A 17304-nucleotide genomic window follows, 5' to 3' on the forward strand; every position below is an offset into this window, starting at 1 on the left:
CCAAAGGACTTGAATTTTTTTTTCCAGATTCAGTATCTAAGAAGAGTTTTGGTTGCAATTACTGGGATTCCTTCATTATGGGAGGTAAGCAAATATTGTCTGGCTTCTCATCTTTTTCTTCACTTAGAGGAATTGGGAGTGTTTGTGTGTGAGGCATGAAAAGATTCTTTTTGAATTCCTGTTCTTTCTATAACAGTGCAATCTATCAGTGAACACTGGACAGAATCAGTCAGAATATGCCTGAATCTCAGACTCTGAGCTAAGGAAAGCAGTGGTAGGGAAGAATTCACCCAGGATAAATAAGAAGGAATATTGGCTTTTTGCAGGGGCAGTGGGTTGGGGTGTCAGGGTTATAACACACTTGGTTACAGTTGGTTTTACTGTAATTTGAACAAATCTTTGTTGCCACCAGATTCCCAGTTTCAGCCCAGCCTGGCGCAGTGTGGTCCTGTCCCCCTTCCTCACAGGTAGGGATCCACCTCCCTGTCCTGCTCCTGGAGTAACCTGGTTGTAGATTTACTACACCTTGTTCTCTTTCTTTCTCAGCCTCGTGTCCACCAAGTCCCAAACAGCTCCAGGAGTGTCGGGAGGGCTTTGAGATCCTGCTCAGGTGAGGTCCCAGTCCTGACCCAACACTGAACACTCTGTGCATAAACCAGGCTTTGCAAAAAGCTCCCTGCTTCATTATTTCATTCACAATTACACACAGGACCCACCAGAGCTCAGAGAGCCTGATTTGAACCAAAGCAAATTTGGAAATAGAATAGAATCTGGGATGGGATCCTGTGCAGACACATCTGTACCAAAGCTGTGCCCTGGACAGGTGGCCAAAGATTCTAAGCAGTCTACTCTGAAGGGAAAGAGAAACTGGATGTGTGATCTGGGGTTTTTTTCAGGCTACAAAATCCTCATGAGTTTGTATTTAGTGAACCTTCAATTTGCTTGGCCATTTCTGAAATGAATGTCAGGCAGAAATGTTGCTCTACCCAACTTCCAAACCTCAGGGCAGTTTTGCTGACAGCACTGAGCCATCCATTAAACAAATCACAGCTGGGAATTTCCCTCCTGATCTCCTGAAGGTGTCCTGTCCTGGCTGACCTGGATATTGTTGGAATTGCTAAACAATACACCCAGCTGGACCTCCCAGCTTTTGCCCTGGGGTGCCTCTTGGTCATTCCTCACTCTGAGAAGAGAGAGCAGCAAATTCAGGTAAATCAGAAGTTTTATGTCCTGTCTCTGCAAGGGAAATGTCCTTAAGCATGTCCTGCTCACCAAAGCAGGTCAAAGGGGAATTCCAGTTAATTCAGCACATCCCTGCTGATAAATGCTCAACATTTGCCACCCTCAAAGGCTTCTAGAGGGATCATGTGAACACTTCCTCTTCTTTTTTCTTTTAAAAGTTCAGTCATCCCCAGTAGCTTTGTCATCTGACTTTGCCTTTAGAGAATTTGAGGATGTTTTATGGGATCCCACTCATAAAACACATGGGGTGAAAAAAACCAAAACAGTGAAACCCAAGCCAGAGCAGATTGTAAGAAAAGTACTGAGTCCTGTTCTGGAAGGGTGCTGAGTTGGAAACTCCTGACTTACAAGGTTTGATGGTCACAAGTTCTGCTAGAAACCTTCTGCCTTAAAGCCACATCCTCACCATCAACTTTCACAATTTCCTTTCTCTTTTCATTTGTTTCCATTCATTTCTGCTCTGCATTGTTCTCCCACATGAAGTAAACTGGGACCAGTAAAGACACCTTAAGTTCTTAGGCTTCCAGTCATTACAGTTCACTCAGAAAGGTTTCCCCAAATCACAGCTTAAGTGTAAGAAACTCAGCCTGCTGCCAATGAGTCAAAAAATCCTGTGACAGCTACAGCAAAACACCATTTAAGATTTAAAAGCAACACTTTCAGTCCAAGCACACAGATCCTGGTTTGATAATTCTGTGTTTCAAAATATTTCTGAAGAAATCAAATATTCGTTCTGAGAGAAGAGTTCCTCCTTTAATCAGTCACAGAACAATAATGTTTTGTAACTTATTGTCACAAGGGTTTGTTATCAACCTGTAAGAAAGAAACTGTGCTGCAACAACTGGATGAGTACATGGACAGTGGAGAACTGGTAGCATTTGCTTCCCAGGTAAATAAATAAAATTCACTTCACTTCCCTTTGACTTAGAGGCTTTTTTTGATAGATAAATGTTCTTACCTAGGACTTTCTTTTCTTGTCCAGCCTTACTTGATATAATGTTCAAACAGTGTAAAATACTTGTGGAATGTATTTTTCTTTATGTTGTGCTACTCAAAACTTCTTGTACATACCCAGGGCTGCCCCTGTCTGGAGGGCAGCAGAACCACTTTGGTTTTTTTAATAAGTATTTAAAGCTAAAAGGCCAAAGGGTTTAGGAAACTGCACTTTTGCCTTGCCCTGAGCTGCCTCCCTATGGGCAAGTTTAAATCATTTCTCTCTCTGAACCTGGGATCAGTTTTCATAAAATCTGCCATTTCCCAGCACTTAAAAAAATCTTTAAAAAAAACCTTTTTCTGTATAGAGTCCAATATGAAAACTATAAGCTCTTACCATTCAAAAATAAAATCTTTTATCTAAAATATTAACACTTTTCATTACTCAAACTTAAATCTACAGATCAGCTCTTTGGTTCTGGACAGTATCATCAATGAGAAGCTCTATGAACAGTTCTGGAAAACCAAATATTATCCACTGTTAAAGCAACACCTGATAAAGACCCACAGAATAAAAGAGCTGGTGGATTATTTTACCAAAAATAACTGGTGAGTGAATGGTAAAAAGCAGGTAGCAATTGCAGGAATTAAATCTCACCTTTATTTAACTTTCTGCTGTTTGAAGTCACAGAAGTTTTCTAACACTTAGTCTCCAAGGATTTTTAAAGTATTGCTAAGTTAAGAAATAAATTTCACCTCACTAGGACAGAGTTTTACAACCATTCAGGACCAAGCAAGAGACTGGTAAGCCTGGACTAGCAGCACATCAAATACAGTTAAAATAGAAGCAACCAGAGTGAAATAATCAAAACCTTGGCCTTACCTTTAGGTGAATCCAGCTCAGGAGCATCACAGAATCACAGCTTCAGCAATAAGAACACTCAGAAAAAAATAAATGAGCTGCCTGTACTGAATTCTTGGGAATTGATGGTTTTGCCATGAAGTTTTCAAGAATGAAAAGCACCTTTTGTGCTCCACTTAAATCACAAATTGGGTTGGGCCCCACTCCCTGTGGGGGACTCACAGCACCTGGCTCCTCTCACACCTGGGCTCACTGTTCCCACTTAGCCCACACAGACTGGGACAGGAACCAATAAACATTTAAATTCTAGAATATATTTATTTTATTTTATTGACAGCCCTTGAAAAAGCCAGATTTGTTTTCTCTGCTGGGAAATGACAGGGCCCATCTGACTTCAAAGCCATGGGATCATACTTTGAGTTTTTACTCCTGTTGTTCAAATTGTTGGATTTTTAGAGAGCTTCATTTGACAAAGTTGATCAATTTTGCCTCTTACAGCCTTGATGATGCAACAGCCCTGATTAAAGAGTATCAAGAGAAATGTGGAAACCCTGCTCTGGCAGAGGTCCCAGCACCTGATCTTCTGCAGGTAAAACAAACCATTTCTGCACCTCAGGCACTATTTTCTCCTTTTTCACGAAAGACTTTCACCCAGCTTCTTGCAAAAATACTTAACTGATCTACTTTAGTAGCATGTATTGTATGTAATAAAATATCCCTTCATGAAGTCAAACAATCCACTGGACCTGAACCAAACCTGTGCCATCACTTCCAAGACTTTCCCAGGTCCTGGATCCCACCCCATTTTCCTAAGCCCTGTTAATGTTGTTCTTTCACCTTCCAGGTGTACCTGAATGGATCAGAGGGGTCCTGTGTCCTGGAAGTGCCATAAATTAAATCAGGATTTCCCCTTTTCCCTCCTCCTGGCAGGAGGTGGGGCTGTGCCTTCAGAACTCTTGTACAGAACATCAGCCTCAAACCCCAGAGCTTTTACCAAGAGCGTCCACAACCCCTCCACATTTTTCCAGCTGTTCTAGGCTGCTTCTCCTCCATTCTCCACCCCCACAAAACCAGTTCAGACCACAGCACAATTTCCTGCTTGTAGTCACCAGTTCATACTCAGCACTTTAACTTTGGGAAGGAGTAAAGTTTATTTCCTTTACTTCTGTACTTCCCCATGTTCAGGCCTGCTGTCAGGACCACTCTGAGATGTCACTCACAACATCAACTTCTGTTAAACTGCAGGGGCTGTGGTTCATGTAAAATACTTTGTAGACAAATTCTAAGTGTAATTTTACAAACTTAGGTATCAATTTTGGCATTACAGTAAAAGTAAATAAATAAATAAACTTATGTATCCATTTTGGCCTTTCAGTAAAAATAATTAAACTTATGTGTCAGTCTTGCCCTTAAAATATAAATTTTAAAAACTCATGCATCCATTCTAGCCCCTTACAGAATTTTATAAACCTCTGAATTATGAATTTGTCAATAAATTGATGTTCCAGTCAATAAATTCCCTGAATATCACGTGCCAAGGTTTTCTTTTTGACTTTGCTCTGCATTAATGAAGTGCAATTAGCCAGAGGTTCTTGAGACACCAGCCTGAAATGGCAAAGCAGGTTTATTTTGAGTATGAATGAATTATTTAGTCAGCTCACACAGAAATAAAGGTTCCAGCTGATGGAAAATTCAGAATCCAAAGGCAAAGGAGACTGCCCCCCATCCTAATATTCTGCTGTGGGAGGCAAAAGATAAAAATCTGTTTTGTTGGAAAGTTACAGCAGTTGTGAGAAAGGGGAGCTGTTAAATACACCCAGGTGTGTCTTCAACAACCCAATTTATCTTCAGCACTTTAAGATCACATGGGATTGCATCATTGAGAGCCTCTGCATGAAGTGCACAAAAAATGGAGTGTGAGATGTGAGCCACAGATGAAGGAAAGCCTCTCCTCACTGGTTATGGATTTAATGAGATCATTCATGAAAGCACAGGGAGATCTGAAACTGCTTTGATCAGACTCAGTTTCTACAGTGAAATGGTGAGGTAACTGTAATCCTTTCAGAGCCTATCACACCATTTCACTCCTTTAACTTAGCTGAGAATGTTAAATTGAGAAAATTAAATCTAAACTGGATTCTGAAGCAAACCCAGAGCCCCAAATCTCTGTTCAAGCATCCTTAGGTGAACACCAAACCACAACTGCTGCATTCTCCCCCAACACCACCTCACCAAGCCCAGCTTTTCTATGAAGTGGAGTTTATTACAACATTAAGGAACAGTATTCAGACAGTTATCTTCATGGAATATTTTACAAATCAATTCATACAGAGAAAAGCAAACACAAGGTTGTTTAAATTCATGACAAGAAGTTACATTGTTAAGCTGTTAGTGACAGTGCAGGGCTGTAAACGAGCAATCAAGTTTTGGAACTTGCAGTTCAGGAGATGGTAAAAATACCAGACAAGCCAAAACATTTTTTTAGGATTTCTTGTACTCAATTCTTTCTACCTTCACATCATCTCCAATTAGTTGATAGACATATGTAACTACTGTAGAAGCCTGGATGTCCATCAGCACAAATGAAGGAATGATGTTGCTGGAAAGAGAGGAAAAAAATCATAATGATTGTGTGTCTACAACCCCCTTAGTGTTTTAGCACTGTTTAGCAGAAATCACTTCAAGAAAAAATGAGAATTAATCCTGTAAATACAGCACATGAGATCTGAGGCTGTGAGGATTTCATGTTTCAGTCCAGGAGATTGTACAGCTGTGTGAATTATACAACTCTGTCCTCTCCTTGACATTTAAATCAGAAATATTAACCCTCAGGAGTTTGTAGTTCAGTTCTGTTACCCCAAAAAAATAAAGACAAATCCCCCCAGTATTGATATTCACTTACTTCTCTAAGGCATGGTAGGCTCCTGTAGCTGATCCTGGGTTGATGTAGAATTTATTTTCGTGTTCAAATGCCTCAAATTTGTGTGTGTGTCCTGAAATGAGGATGTCCACATCAAACTGCCTCTGGAGCAGTGCCAGGCTGGCCATGTCACCCCAGGGGATCACCTGATGGCCATGAATCAGCCCAATTTTGAACTGTCCAACAGTCACAACTTTCTGCTCAGGATAATTCAGGTTCTAAAGATAAAGAAAATAAACCAAGCCCAGATTAGACAGTTTTAGATTTAAACACCAGGAAAGGGAGAGCTCAGGAACTCATTTCACCGCTTTTACATCAATGAACTCCAAATGTAAAAAACATCAAAGATACCCCAAAAAAATGGACACTACCTCATCAAAGTCCCCTCTGACAACATGGACATCCCCAGCCAGGGTCTTGAGGTAGTCATAGGTGTCCTTGGTGCAGAGGTTCCCTGTGCACAGGATGTGTTGGATCTTGCCAGGCACCAGCAGCTTTTTGAACTTGGCCGGGAGGCTGTTGCAGCGATGGGGGATGTGCAGATCTCCCAGCACCAGCACCAACTTCAGGGGCAGGAGGGGACAGAGGGTGACAGACACAGGTTAGGGCACAGGCAGCACTGCAGTGTCCTCTGCAGAGCCACAGCTTGGCACTGGGACCCCAAAGCTGCTAAAGGAAGGATGGAATGGTGATGGAATTCAAGGGGCAGAGGGGGATTTACAAACACAGCTCTACAAATTATTGGTGGTTTGTTGCTGTGCAAGATAGCACATTGATAACAGATAACAATATAAAACAATAGATAATAATAGATACAGATAACACAATGCCATTGTATTACCTGATCTATTTTACATAAATTTGGGAGCTGCCATGAACTATCCCACTGTTTTTTCTCTCTAACGTGTTTCAAGCACAGACCTGGCTAAGCTGCAGCCATTACTTTTAAAAAAACTCTTCATCCAAGTTTAAAAAAAATAAAAATTAAAAAGCAGCAAATTTGCAACACATGTTAATAGCTGACCAGAAGAGGAAGCATGTTCAGAGTCCTCATTGTAGAAATCACTGAAAAACTGAATAAGGCTAAAAAATAACAACAAAAAACAAACAGGGCACTGCAGAGAAGCCAATCCAGGTCACTGCACAGTGTTCCTGTTCCCACTTCTATCCATTTATAGTTTCAGATGCCAGAATAAAAATGTAGTGGGGGCTTCAAAATTAAGGACTGAGATGATGCAAGGTCATGGCTTAACAGCACAGGCCTTAAATCTGCAAATAAAGCAATAATGCAAGCAACACAGGGCAAATTAATTGTGCAAAAAGGGCATGAGAAGCTCTATAAAGCAGGGAATGTTATGGCACTGCTCTGGGAAAACTCTGGATCTGGAGACTCTCAGCCCTAGGAACTCAAAGAATGGCTCCATATTAAAGAGATTTTTATCTTTATATTAGTGAGGCAGTTCCTAAAATGACACCCTCAGATGTGTTTGTAAAGGACACAGCCCAAAATTATTTCTATAAACTAATATAAATAGGCTAGGAAATTGTATTTTTAAAGATTTTTTTTCCTCATGGATTTTTAGGCCGTGCAGTTCCCGTCAGGCTGACAGTCCTCAAAAAGGCAGAGGGAACTTGGGGAGTATTTTTGATTGATTTGGGGTTTTTTTTAAGATTAACAACATCTCAGTGCCACTCTCAAAGCCATCTGGAGGCAGATGGTTGAAAGTATTGGTTAAATAATACAAAAGCTTTTTAATCAATGAGTGACTAATTTAAAATGAAAACCAGGAGAGGCGAGAAAAAAAAAAGACATTTTTTATGGTCTTTGAAGAGTAAAAGTGGATAACAGTGATTTGCATTAATAACTGGCAATAGAGAGATTATCTTACTGCTGCCTAAAGGACTTAAGTGTGCAGTACCAGTTATGCATTTAATATTTAATAAAATTATCCTGCCACTCACACCCCACCGAGCCAGCAGTGTGAGCACTCAGCACATTCCCCTTGCTGACAAAAATCTCAGCCCACATTTCCCCAAAAATCACATTTCAGCTCCCATTCATTTACAGAAAAGCTTGGCAAGCCTCAGTGCGCAAACCAAACCAACAGCACTGCAGGGTGTTCAATCACCACAGGTATTAGAGCTCAAAACAGCAGTGAAAAATGCTAAAACACCTGGATTTTACCAGGAATTCATCTGAGCCACCTGCCAGTGACACGGAGCAACACGAACGAGCCCTTCCCACGGTGTTAGCGAGGAGTGACTTACTCTGTGCCCAGCCTGATTGGAATGAAGGAGTTGATTGCAGGGGATGAGAAACAAGGCGGAACATGATCAATGTTAAACGAGAGGAAGCAACAGAAGAGAAAACACAGCCAAATGAACGGGCAAATAATAATTAATGAATTGTCGATGTTATGAAAGAAGCGTTAAGTAATAATTAAAAAAAAAATTAATGCGATTACGATAAAATTAATACAAATTATAAACGGAGCTCCTGCAGTGACGGCCCGGCCCTCACCCCTGGGGGCCTCTCCTGAGCGGGGCCCGCCCTCCCGCCCGCTCTCCCCCGGCCCAGCCGGCTCGGGCCCGGCTCCTGTTGCCGTGCCGGGGGTTCCGGGGTGTCCGGGGGGTCCTGGGTGGGGGTCCCGAGCAGGTCCCGGGCCCGCCCCGCTCTCACCATCGCGCCCGCTCCGCTCCGGCCCTCCCGGAACCCGCCCGGCGCCGGCACCGCCCCCGCTACGGCTCCTGCGAGGGGACAGGAGAGCCCCGAGCGCGGCCGTGCCGGGATCCTCGGGCTGGGATTTCACCCGCGTGGAACCAGAGCTGGCCCCAAGAGGAGCCGATAATGACAGACAGACTGACAGACAGACAGACAGACAGACAGACAGACACTTATTTACTTATTACTTATTTCAGAGCTGCGCAACCCTGTGTGCTCCGTGGTCTCCCACAAACCAAGCACCCCAACTATCAATTCTTTTTACTATTTATGCCTCTACGAAACAAAGGAATCGGTGCTCATTGGCTACAAGTACATAGTTCTCTTATTAATTAGTATTCTGTTAGTAATGATTCTCTCGCCTCCCGTGCTAATTAGTGCCATGCTCAGCCCTTTTCTTTTGGGATTCCTGGCTCTGTCTCGAGCTGGGGCTGCAGCTCCGATCTCTGCTCTGGGAGCAGGGACTGGAACCAGGAGCGGCCGGAGCTGTGTCGGGGGGGTTTTAGGTTGGATACAGGGAAAGGTTCTTCCCCCAGGGAATGGGCACAGCCTCGAGGCTGCCAGAGCTGCAGGAGCCGCTCTGAGGGACAGGCTGGGATTGTTGCGGTGTCTGTGCGGGGCTAAGGGTTGGATCGATAATCCCTGCGCGTAACTCGGCACAATCCCCAATTCCATAATTCCCCAATTCCACAATCCCGAATTCCACAATTCCCCAATTCCAGGGCTCCTCATCCGCCCCCTTCACGGCGCAGGCCCCGCCCCGCAGCGTTTCCCGCCCTCCGCGGCCGTGAGGGGAGTGGGGGGGGCGCCGTGAGGGGAGTGGGGGGGGCGCCGTGAGGGGAACAGGGGCGGCCGTGAGGGGAACAGGGGCGGCCGTGAGGGGAGCGGGGCCCGCCATGAAATGCGTGATCGGGGCCGCGCAGCTCCGAGGTACCGGGGCCCCGGGGAGCCCGGTGCTGGCGGGGATGGGAGCGGGACACACCGGGAACGCGGCACGCCCGGCAGCGGAGCTGGGGATCCGCCTCTCCCTCACGGCAGCTCACGGGGGCTGGTTCGGATGTGCAGGATTTGGGGACAGCCAGGTGGAGATGCCATGGCCTGGCTGTGTCCCCATGGCTGCAGCATTCTGCTCCATAGGCAGATCCCCAGGCCCTCTGCTGCGTCCCGCTGTGTTTTTAGGATTCCATCTCTCCATTTGTCCCGTTGCTTGTCAGATTTTCCATCTGTTAAATGTCATTTCTAGCCCCGGTGGTGGAGTTTTGTCCGATTGATTGAATTTGTGGGAACAGCAGATGCTGCAAAAGGACACGCGACATTCGAGATGCCTCATCACAGGCGGCTTTCCAAAACGCTGAGGGTTTGGATAATTAAAATATTAATTTAAAAGTAGCAGTTTCCACCATCAGTTTTCTTACAAATGTATAAGAAATTTAAAATGTTTCCTCTTAAATTATTCTGGAGAAAGGGCAGTGTCACCTTTTTATTTTAATTTAGAACACATAATGCAGTGTTTTCTTTCCCTGGCAGTGTTTGGAAGAGCAATACATGCCATAGCACGGATTAGTGATGAATTTTGGTTTGACCCCGTAGAAAAAGGTGTAAGTGAATTTTATTTATTCTAATTTAAAAATTTTATGTATGCCCAGTATTTATACTATTGGATATTGGTTTTTCCTACAGGTATCTTTCAGCCCATCACATTCTCAGCTCCCTCCACTTTCAATATGGACAAAAGCCAGATTTTCTGTGATTGCAATTATGCAGATTCCATCGTGAAAGATTTCTGGATCTACCCTAAGATCCTTTGATTTTTTTGTTGTCCAGGACATCCTGATTAATGCCATGGGGTTCAGTTCTGTTGTCACAGGTCACAAGGTTTGAGTTTTGTACCACACAGGAGCTGCCTCTGAAAACAACATGTTTTGTACCATTGTGACTGAACAGGAAGAACACATCCATTAATGGTTCTGATTAATCAAACACCATTTCCAGCAGAATTCGTGTTTTCTCCAGAGGTTTCTTAGTTAAAAGTGATCAACTCTCCTTAACTCACTGGGAGGATGGAAAATCACAGGTGGAGATATTTGGTTTTATACCTGAAGAATTTTTGAGGTGTGAGTGGTGTCTTTGTTCTGAAATGTCCCTCAAATGCCTCAACCACAAGCTGAGCTCTGGCTGTTTGGGTAACTCAATTATTTTTATAAAATTATTAAAAATACACATTTTAATTTTTAAAAATCATTATGAGATGTAAATTTGCTGGTGGCACTGAAGCCCAGAGGAGGCTTTTTTTAAAAGGTTCAAGTTTTGAGTTAATAAATTACTTTATTCCCATTCCCTCAGTGGCTGCATTCAGTGGTGTTGGAATCTTTTCCAACCCTGATGACTCTGTGATTCCATTTCCAGCTTGCCTTGAGATCAGTGAATTCCTCGAGGTCAGCCTATGCCTGTGTGTTCTTCTCATCCATGTTTTTCCAGCATTACTGCTGGACAGCCGTGTCCCAGCCGTGCCACAAGGAGCAGCAGTTGTCCCTGCCCTGTAAATTGATCATTAAGGTACATTTTAGTCATTTGTTACACACAGCAGCAAATTACCCCAATTTCCAGCTGCAATTACAGTGGGTGAGGAGCAGCCTGGGCTCTCCCAGTGTCCCCAGAGCAGTTTGGGGAAGCCTAAAGAGCAGCAGCTTGAGATAAACCAGGCTGCAAACCCAGGGAAATGGCATTTATTGCAAAGCTGTTCAGGGGGTAACCTCTGCACTGATTTTTTTTTTTTTTCAGTCAGTTCTTCCTGTGTTTAGATGTGTGAATGTGCTGGAAAGGAATGTAGAGAGATGCAGCATCTCCACCAACCCCAGTGAGCACCACATCACCTTCCAGCTCCTCTGCAGGCACGGTGAGGGCACAGGGGAGTTAAAAACCACAATAATGCCATTGTCAACACAGCCTCAGTCTGCAGAATTCCTAAATAAACATCACCTCCCCCCCAGAGCTGTGCTGGAGGCAGTGGTTTATGTATCAATAATCCAGCTGGGGTTACTGAATTTAGGATAATACTCTGACAGCTGAGCTCCCTTAGCACATCCTTACCCAGAGAGGCAGAGAGCTGTAGGGTTTGTGTTCTGCATTCCACTCCCATTTAAATTATTTTACCAGTTAATTACTGATTAAAATTGCAGTTTCCCACCCTGCAGTTGTTGCTGTTAATTTATTTCTTGTGCATCCTTAAAAAACTCAGATGCTGTCCAGGCACAGCGAATGGGATGGAGGGAGGCTGAGATGGATTCCATTTCCTGGTAGTGGTGAGGTAATTCCATAGAGCTGGACTAAGTCACTTGGTTACTTTTTTATTGAATAATTAATATTTTTTTAAAAACTCCTAAAATTCCAGCCAAGCACTGATTTTTGTTCATTTCCTTTATACTCAGGTCTTGTAAAAACCTATAACCTGACATTTCAAGAGTGTGATCCCTTACAGGCTGTTTTTGCAAAGCACATGTGTCCAAACATTCTCAAAGTCCACTCCAGGTAACAAACAGAAATATTTCTTTTTTTAGTTTTATCTTCTAGTGTAACAAATGCTAAATAGTCATAGGTAGAATTATTTTAGTGTTGAATGACATTTTATAGGCTGCTGGCTGATGTGATGATTCACTTCCCAACCAGTCAGGAAGAAATAACCTTGTCAGTAACTCCAGTGAAAGTTTGTTTCAAGAGTTACACTGAGGAAGACACTGGTAAGGAAACTCAAAATGTGAACCAATACTTGAGCTTTTAACATTTTTTTTCCCCAGGAATAATAACTGTCACGACATAAATGTGGGATGAATTTTATGGCTGAACAACATTTTTAACAGAACATTATATAGAGAGAGATTTTTAAGTCATGCTGCCACCCTCTGGTTTTAATAAATTAAATAAATTAGAATAAATTGAAACATCTTCCTGGTGTCAGTGGCAGAGCTCAGACTGAGCAGCCAATTGAAATAAATTATGCCACTTGCTGTAGGCTTGAAAGAGGTAATTACTGTGCTGCAAGAGCAGCAGCCTGGCAACTGCCAGAAAAAAAAGGGATAATTTTATGTTTTAAAAAGAACTATTTAAATCTGAATACCACAATTATAGAATTGATATCATTAGAGAGCATATTTTAGTCTGAGGACAGCACAGAGTGTCAGCAAGGCCATGGTCACATCTCCAGGAGCTGGAGATTCTTGGGGTGTGACTCAAAGTTAATTTTGAAGCTGTAATTGTGGCTTTGAAGTAGAGGTTCTTGTGTATCATGTAATAAAGAGAAGCTTTTCAGACTTGTTATGAGCAAAGCTGGGGAGAATGACCTGGGAAGAGCCTGGAGCACAGGGCTGGGAATTGGGCTGGGAAAAGGCTGAGGAGGATCAAGTGCTACAGAGTGGCTGGAGTGAAACAGGGCAGAAATTACCAAAACTAGATTACACTTTGAATGACACATTTGGTGATTTTAGAAACATTCACTTACCAGCACTGTTATAAGAAAGTGAAAAATGGGTACAAATGTAAAGAGATCCCAAAACCCCGGTGAGGGAAGGTAAGAGCTGCTTACCACAGCTTGTGTGAGATAAATCAGAGCAGAGCCAGGGGGAGTGGGAATAGCCTGGAACACTTCCTTGGCAGCCTGGCCTTGCTGTGGAATTTCTCTGAGCTCTCGGGACTGTCACACGACAGGAAAACGCCCTCTCACTTTCTCTTCACACAGCCCTTGAGGGGTAACAACAAACTGAATACCTGAGACTGAACAGCCAATTTCCTGTGTCAGGAAAAGATTGTGATTTAAAACAAAGAGCCTCAGTCCACCTCCATTGTGCTCTGGTGATTGTCAGCAATTTTGATTAATCTCTTAAAGTCACGCTGCAATTTGGGCTTCCCATCCACGCAACAACAGACAGCTGGGAATATTATTTGTGAGGGATGCCTGTGGAGGAAGAACAGCAGCAGGTGTTGGTTAGATCACCCAGCAGAACATGGAACAGGTTCTGTTAAAATCCACTCAGATCTACACCATGTACTGCAAGTGAATTGAGGATTTGACTTTAATATGTATAGAAGCTAAACATTTATTACTGTTAACCAGTATAAAAACAATTATTTGTTCAAGCAGCGCTTATGTAAAAACCTCAGGGCTGCAATCACAGCTTTGTTGAGTTCAAACTTCACTGCTGTGAGTCCCTGACTTTGTTGTTATCTCAAACAGACTTTTCAAGGACAATGCTTACTGAGATACAGCTCAGTCCAGAGGAATTTGACTACTTTCAAGTTGGAGTAGATTCTGAAGTGACATTTTGCCTTAAAGAATTGAGGGTAAAGTAAGAATTTGTCTGGGAAGAAAACCCATTTCTCATTAATCGGCCTGACTGTACCAGGACAGCACAGGATGGTTCCTGTGAATTGCCCTGGGCTGTGTCCCTCCTGACAGCAGCAGGGTTTCACCACCTGGTTGAGGATTAGCTTTAAACCCCAGGATCCTCAGAACACCTCAGAGCCTTTCAGAGGCAAACAAAACCCTCCTGAAGCAGAGATGTGGTTTCTGTGCTGGGCAGACACAGCCCATCGTGACCAGGGAAGTTCTCAATGCAGAACCTCTGGCAAAGCTCTGACAGGGAAGGACACAAGTTATTCTTAGAAGCAGCAGACTTTTCCCCTCTTTTTGACAGTAAACAGCAGTTAGGATAAACTTATATTCCAGCATTAATGTCTGGGTTTAACCAGCACTTCACCCTCCTTCTCTGCAGGGGCTGCTGGCGTTCTCCGAAGCTGCGAGCGTTCCTGTGTCCATCCACTTCGACAGATGTGGCAAGTACGTGTGGGAGCTGGGACGCTGCAGGCACCCAGAGAGCTCTGAGCTGCAGATGAGGGCAAATTTCATTTCAAACCAAAGCCATTTCCAACCTGCAATCCAGAGTTTGTAACTGCACAGAAAGCACTGCACCCGGGGTGGGCGTTGCCAAGGCAGCCGAGCTGACTGAGGAGCTCACTGGGTATAGATGACCTGGACACCTGAGGCTCCCAGTCCCCTGCAGGCAATGATTTATTCAGAACTTTCTGAATACAGAGAATTTTAGCAATTACATATTTAATGCTGTCATTGGACTCTGCTACTGCACAGCATTTGCTGATGGGAGCAGTGAGATCTGTAGCAGCAAATACAGATTTTCAGAGGAGCACTTTCTAATTCCATAGGTAGAATCACAGAATCTGTGTCACCTCCCACAGGATCTGTAATTCCTTGTGCTTTTTCAATACTTGTGTTTAGACCCATTGCTTTCAGCATTGAGGACCTGCTGCTGGAGGCCAGCTTCATCCTGGCTACCTTGTGTGAGGCTGAGAAGGAAGCAGCTTCCCCAGAGCCTGCCTGCTGCCCACAGCCCTGGCACAGGTAATGGGGGCTGAGGGGGCAGGTGGCCTTGAGAGGGTGAAAAACTCAGGTTTTCACAGGAAAACTGAACTAGAGGGCTTCAGGAACATCTCAGCAGCAATAAGGGGAGGCAAGAGAACATTCTGTACAAGCTGCTGCTTTCTCATCTCCATGGGGTCTGGGCACAGCAGGAGGGAAGATGCTGAGAATCTCCTCTAAAGCTGTGATCTTTTCACAAACAGAAAATAAGGATATTCCAATGAAACACAAAGCCAGTTACTAACCTGCCCTCCTCTGTCCAACCCAGCTCCAGGACTGGCATGGATAATCCTGACCAGACCTCCATGGATGGAGCCAGCAACGCAGACACAGCCACTTCCAAAAAGCCACAGCAGAAGGGAAACGCTCCAAGCATGAACTCGGCAAAAGAAGAGGTAAAAAACATTCCCAGAGGCCCAGAGAGGGATGTGCCAGGCAGAGCAGGAGCAGCCATGGCTGAGGCAGCAGCAGGAGAGGCCACAGAGGCTCCTTATGAGAAGGTGAGGGAACTCCCCATGGGGTCAGCAGGGGATCCCCAGAGCTGCTGTTTGAGCACTGGGGGTATCACAGAATTCTTACCTGTACAAATATTGCATTTTCCAGTTCCACTCCTTATTCTTTGGAGCTGTCTCTTACAAGAAGGAGGCCATTGGTGACACCTTCCAGAGTTTGGTGACAGCCAGTGACACTGAGGAGGAGTTTGGTGCCTTGCAGAGCTCCCAGGTTCTGTAGTGCAGAGTTGGGCTCCAAGGACAGACAGGAGGGGAGGGCAGTGGGGGCCCAGCAGCACAGAACCTTCTGGAAATGTCAGTGCTCTGCTAATGGCACAGATTTAGTTCAGGATTGACTCTGTTGAGGTTTGTGTGTTCTGCAGGAGCTGCTGGGGGTTCTGCTCTCAGAACTCTCACTGGAAAGAGGCTCAGGTTGATTCAAACTCTGTTACCACATCAGGCAAATGAAGCTGCTGTTCTGGTGAAGGGTGCTGGAAAAATAACCCAGCCCAGCTCCAGGAGAACTCAGGTTTTTACAGACTGCAGAACCAGCCTTTAACTGAAAAACCAAAGTTGTCACAGAACTACATTTTAAAAAATAAAGGTTTGTGTTTCAGACTTGCATTATTCTTTTCCTTCCCTGCATCAGGGGCAGTGCAGTATTTCCAGTCACACTGGAACACAACACTGAAATTCCCAGGCAGTTAAAGGATCCTTATCTGCCTGCCAGAGCTGCAGAAGGCATTGGGTGTCACTCAGGTGTGGATGTGAGAGCAGTGCAGGGAGGTCACAGTGACAGCCCAGCCCTGGCTGTGCCTCTGTGCCACCAACCACATCCCCACATCAACAGAGGGTTTGCAGGCAACTTGACTCTAGAAAGCACATTTTAGTATAAATACTATATTTATTAAATATCTTTACAATTTATTTAAATGTATTTACAGAACTATTCCTGCATAAGTTATACCTCAGACATGAAATTCACATAATTGCCTCTTAGGTAAGCATAGATGATAGTCTCATTTTAACAGCAACAAAAAAGCATCCTCAGATACAGACTCAGATTTGCTTCATTGTTTCAGCTATCTTTGTCAGAAACTACTGCATACAGTCGGGTTCTCCAACAGCAGCTGCTCCTCCCTTACCAAGAGAGGGACATCCCACCACTGAATCCTCCCATCCTGCCAGATCACCACCTCTCCCTTCTCCTCAGCTCACTTGTAACTGCCTGGTCCCAAATCTGCTTTTTGGTTTGGTTTTGTTTGCAGCCTGAAAAAAGACTTTTAGGACTGTATGTGCAGCTCTCCCAAAGATAGCCAGGAAAGTAGCAAGGAACCACAGAGCTTTCCCAATTCACATCCTCCCCTGTTCCACCCCGATCCCTGCGGTGCTGCTGCAGCAATCCCAGGTTCCTAGGGGACAAAGCTCCTCCTGCTCCCAACAAACCAAACCCTCTGCAGCAGCTCCAAGCCAGCCCAAGCCAGGGAACACCTTCCTTGTACATTCCTCTGGTGACACTCCCAACCTAACCCTAGCACGTGTTACTGCTTCATGCATCGCTGGGAATTATTTTTGATAGGATGGGCCCTGTCATTTCCTTCTCCAAAGATCACTTGTGCGCAGACAGCGTTAAGTTCATAGGAAAAAATCAGGTTTGATATGTTCAGAGTGCACATCTTAAAAAAAACCCAAAACAATCAAGCATGT

The 17304-nt window shown here is 44.2% G+C and overlaps 3 protein-coding genes across 3 annotated transcripts in view; 2 read left to right on the forward strand and 1 right to left on the reverse strand.

Annotated features, from left to right (window-relative positions):
• KNTC1 (kinetochore associated 1) overlaps positions 1 to 3995 on the forward strand; it is a 29741-nt gene extending 25746 nt beyond the window's left edge. Inside the window, exons 56-63 of the mRNA XM_033075971.2 lie at positions 28 to 84; positions 413 to 467; positions 547 to 610; positions 1080 to 1209; positions 2042 to 2131; positions 2639 to 2784; positions 3536 to 3626; positions 3882 to 3995. Of these exons, the coding sequence (XP_032931862.2) occupies positions 28 to 84; positions 413 to 467; positions 547 to 610; positions 1080 to 1209; positions 2042 to 2131; positions 2639 to 2784; positions 3536 to 3626; positions 3882 to 3929 (681 nt within the window). The 3' untranslated portion in view covers positions 3930 to 3995. The remainder of the gene's footprint in view (positions 1 to 27; positions 85 to 412; positions 468 to 546; positions 611 to 1079; positions 1210 to 2041; positions 2132 to 2638; positions 2785 to 3535; positions 3627 to 3881) is intronic.
• A 631-nt stretch (positions 3996 to 4626) lies between these two features.
• VPS29 (VPS29 retromer complex component) lies at positions 4627 to 8694 on the reverse strand. The gene is made up of 4 exons (XM_033075975.1): positions 8638 to 8694; positions 6329 to 6520; positions 5940 to 6175; positions 4627 to 5636 (listed from the first exon to the last, which is right to left on the reverse strand). Exons 1-4 carry the CDS (start codon positions 8638 to 8640, stop codon positions 5519 to 5521), a joined length of 549 nt encoding a protein of 182 aa, XP_032931866.1. The 5' UTR covers positions 8641 to 8694; the 3' UTR covers positions 4627 to 5518.
• An 851-nt stretch (positions 8695 to 9545) lies between these two features.
• Positions 9546 to 16143, forward strand: RAD9B (RAD9 checkpoint clamp component B). The gene is made up of 11 exons (XM_033075439.1): positions 9546 to 9609; positions 10207 to 10277; positions 11086 to 11235; positions 11461 to 11575; positions 12108 to 12207; positions 12310 to 12416; positions 13907 to 14013; positions 14445 to 14509; positions 14966 to 15088; positions 15375 to 15606; positions 15710 to 16143. The coding sequence occupies exons 1-11, from the start codon at positions 9576 to 9578 to the stop codon at positions 15836 to 15838; spliced, it is 1233 nt and encodes a 410-aa protein (XP_032931330.1). The 5' UTR covers positions 9546 to 9575; the 3' UTR covers positions 15839 to 16143.
• Positions 16144 to 17304: the final 1161 nt, after the last annotated feature.

The sequence above is a fragment of the Catharus ustulatus genome, chromosome 18 (genome assembly GCF_009819885.2).
Source record: "Catharus ustulatus isolate bCatUst1 chromosome 18, bCatUst1.pri.v2, whole genome shotgun sequence".
NCBI lineage: Eukaryota > Metazoa > Chordata > Aves > Passeriformes > Turdidae > Catharus > Catharus ustulatus.